Source organism: Artemia sp. Qi Xiang Cuo, unplaced genomic scaffold (genome assembly GCF_049724085.1).
Source record: "Artemia sp. Qi Xiang Cuo unplaced genomic scaffold, ASM4972408v1 HiC_scaffold_2939, whole genome shotgun sequence".
Taxonomy (NCBI): Eukaryota; Metazoa; Arthropoda; class Branchiopoda; order Anostraca; family Artemiidae; genus Artemia; species Artemia sp. Qi Xiang Cuo.
The window spans coordinates 8937-11136 of NW_028300337.1; the positions used below are offsets into that span (position 1 = coordinate 8937).

The 2200-nt window shown below is 43.4% G+C and overlaps 1 protein-coding gene across 1 annotated transcript; it reads right to left on the reverse strand.

The window, feature by feature from the left end:
• Positions 1-1125: 1125 nt before the first annotated feature.
• On the reverse strand, positions 1126-1917 carry LOC148938770 (uncharacterized). The gene has a single exon (XM_089107549.1). The coding sequence runs from the start codon at positions 1915-1917 to the stop codon at positions 1126-1128; it is 792 nt and encodes a 263-aa protein (XP_088963675.1).
• Between the last annotated feature and the right edge of the window lie 283 nt (positions 1918-2200).

The following is a 2200-nucleotide window of genomic DNA, read 5'->3' on the forward strand; positions in this document are numbered from 1 at the left end:
TTGCCTGTTCCGCCGAACCCGGACACAAGCATACGGAGTGGTGGCGTTTTAGAGTTGGATTTTACTGTACTCGTGACTTTGTCAACAACACGTTTCTGGTCGATATTCAGAGACGAATAGTCCTTTGCTGCTTGTTGTTCCGTGATTGCATCGAGCAGCTTTCTATTTGCATTTATAAGGTCTTCCATTGCGTCTGATGCTCTATCTATGGCGGCGCCTTGCGTTGCATTCTTTGGGTCATCCATATTCTGTTCTCGTGCTTTTTCTACCTCTTTCTCTTGGAGTTCTTTAGCCCGTTCTCGTACCTTTCTTTCAAACTCTTCTTAGTACTTTGCTTTCGCTACTGAACGTTCGTGATACGCGACCATGGTGGAATATTTTTCGCTCTCGATACAATATGTTTCATAGTTTGATTTACCGTTCAAACAAATGTCCGCCTCTTCGCGCCTGGGTTTGAAAAGTTTCAGAAGCATGCCATAGTATTCTTCACGTTTTTCGTCTGATTCAACTGGATTTACACGTTTGTGCTGGATGACGTAGGGCTTTTCCTTGCGTTTACGCAAAAAAAATGACCCATCTCTTAGCATAAGCTTGTCGTCTGTGCTTTTTCGCTCGCGTTCATACCAGGCTAGCAGGTTGAATAAACTTGTGTCTTCCATGTGGTCAGGTCTGTTGGGATAGACATCTGCCACCCAATATACCATATATAAGTCTTCACTGTTTGGTTTGTTTTTGGCGAGTTCTTCTAGCTCTTAGTATTTTTTTAAAGTTCTCTTTAGCTCACTGTGTCGTGAGAGGTCAACGAAACGAAACTGTCGTGATATGCTGTAGATTTTTGTGCCTAGGAGTCGATCTGCTGCCTCTACGGCGCCAACTTGTCGATTTTTGACCGTTTTGAGAAGAAATGACATTGCCTTTTGGCCAAGACTTGCGAATGCATGGTTCACTTCTTCCCACATTGCGTCAACTTCTGCAGACTCTGCTTTTGTCATATAGTCAGTGACATAGTACGGCAATTTAGAGCCCAGGTGGCCAATATACTGGACGTCAACGTTAGAGAGATTTGTCAAGAGAAGTGCAGGGTGATAGTCATTAATGTAGCGTTTGTGTTCTTCGCGTCTCAGATCATAGATTCATCGGCGTGGTTTTTTTTTTGTCTCGTCGTGTTGCAAGACAGTCGTGGTTGTCGTGGAGAATATTGCTATCGTTTTTCGGTATTGTAAAACCAAATCGACAGTAGGTTACCCAATTCTGGCCTTTCTTGTACTTTCGGCGGCAGTAGGTGTTGCACCGATGTTTCTGATGATCGTTCACGAGCTTGTGTAGCACGGGACTCTTTAGCTTATCTGGCATCTCGCACGTGGCAATCGTGTTGATATACTCTACGACTTTTTCAGGAGGATCTTTGCCGATAATTGGTGCTCCTTCGATCCACAAAAGGCAGTGTACATGTGGTGCTCCGCGGGTCTGATATTCTATGCGCCAAAAGTGGTTCGCAAGTTTTCCAAAAATTGGTTTTTCTTTGGCGTTGATGAGTTCGTTGAATATTGCATGCCATTTTTTATGAAAATGAGTCGAAACACTTACGGGATCCATTGCTTTGAGCTCGGCAGGTGTCATTTTTTCAACACCAGGTACATGTCTATTTATTGTTCTCAGATAGTCTATGAATTCAGTTGAGTACCACTCAGCGCAAGAGAGCGTTACAAAAAGAGCTGGAGGACCGTCTTGTTGGATCATGGATTTTACTTTTGACGATAGGGCTTGGAAGTATTGACGCGAGCCCCTTAGCTTTGACTGAACTGAGAACAGGCTTCCCTCCATTTCTCCGTCTCGTTGTTGCAGTCTCTGCAAAAAAACACCAATATTTTTCTGGGGTTTGACGGTTCGAAGCATGTGACAGACGCTATTACACATGTGTGCTACCTCCTGAAACTGGAAATTGTGGAACAAATAGTTCTTGTCAAGTCAGAACTGAGGATGTCGACTGAGAAGGCGACATTTGATGTATTCTGCATTTCTCATTTTAAATGTACGGACAGTCTCCTGTAGGCCGTTGGTACCGTCGGGGAACAAGTGTGGAAATGCTTTCAGATCCAAATCTTTGTCGAAAATGTTTTCCGCGTCTCCTTGAATTTTTTTTAAACTGAAATTCGTCAACGTCACTCTGTTTGTTGTTTTTAAAGTCTTCGATAAAGTC

Coding starts and splice junctions, on each gene's coding strand:
- LOC148938770 (XM_089107549.1), bottom strand. CDS start 1,917: ATGTGTAATAGCGTCTGTCACATGCTTCGAACCGTCAAACCCCAGAAA.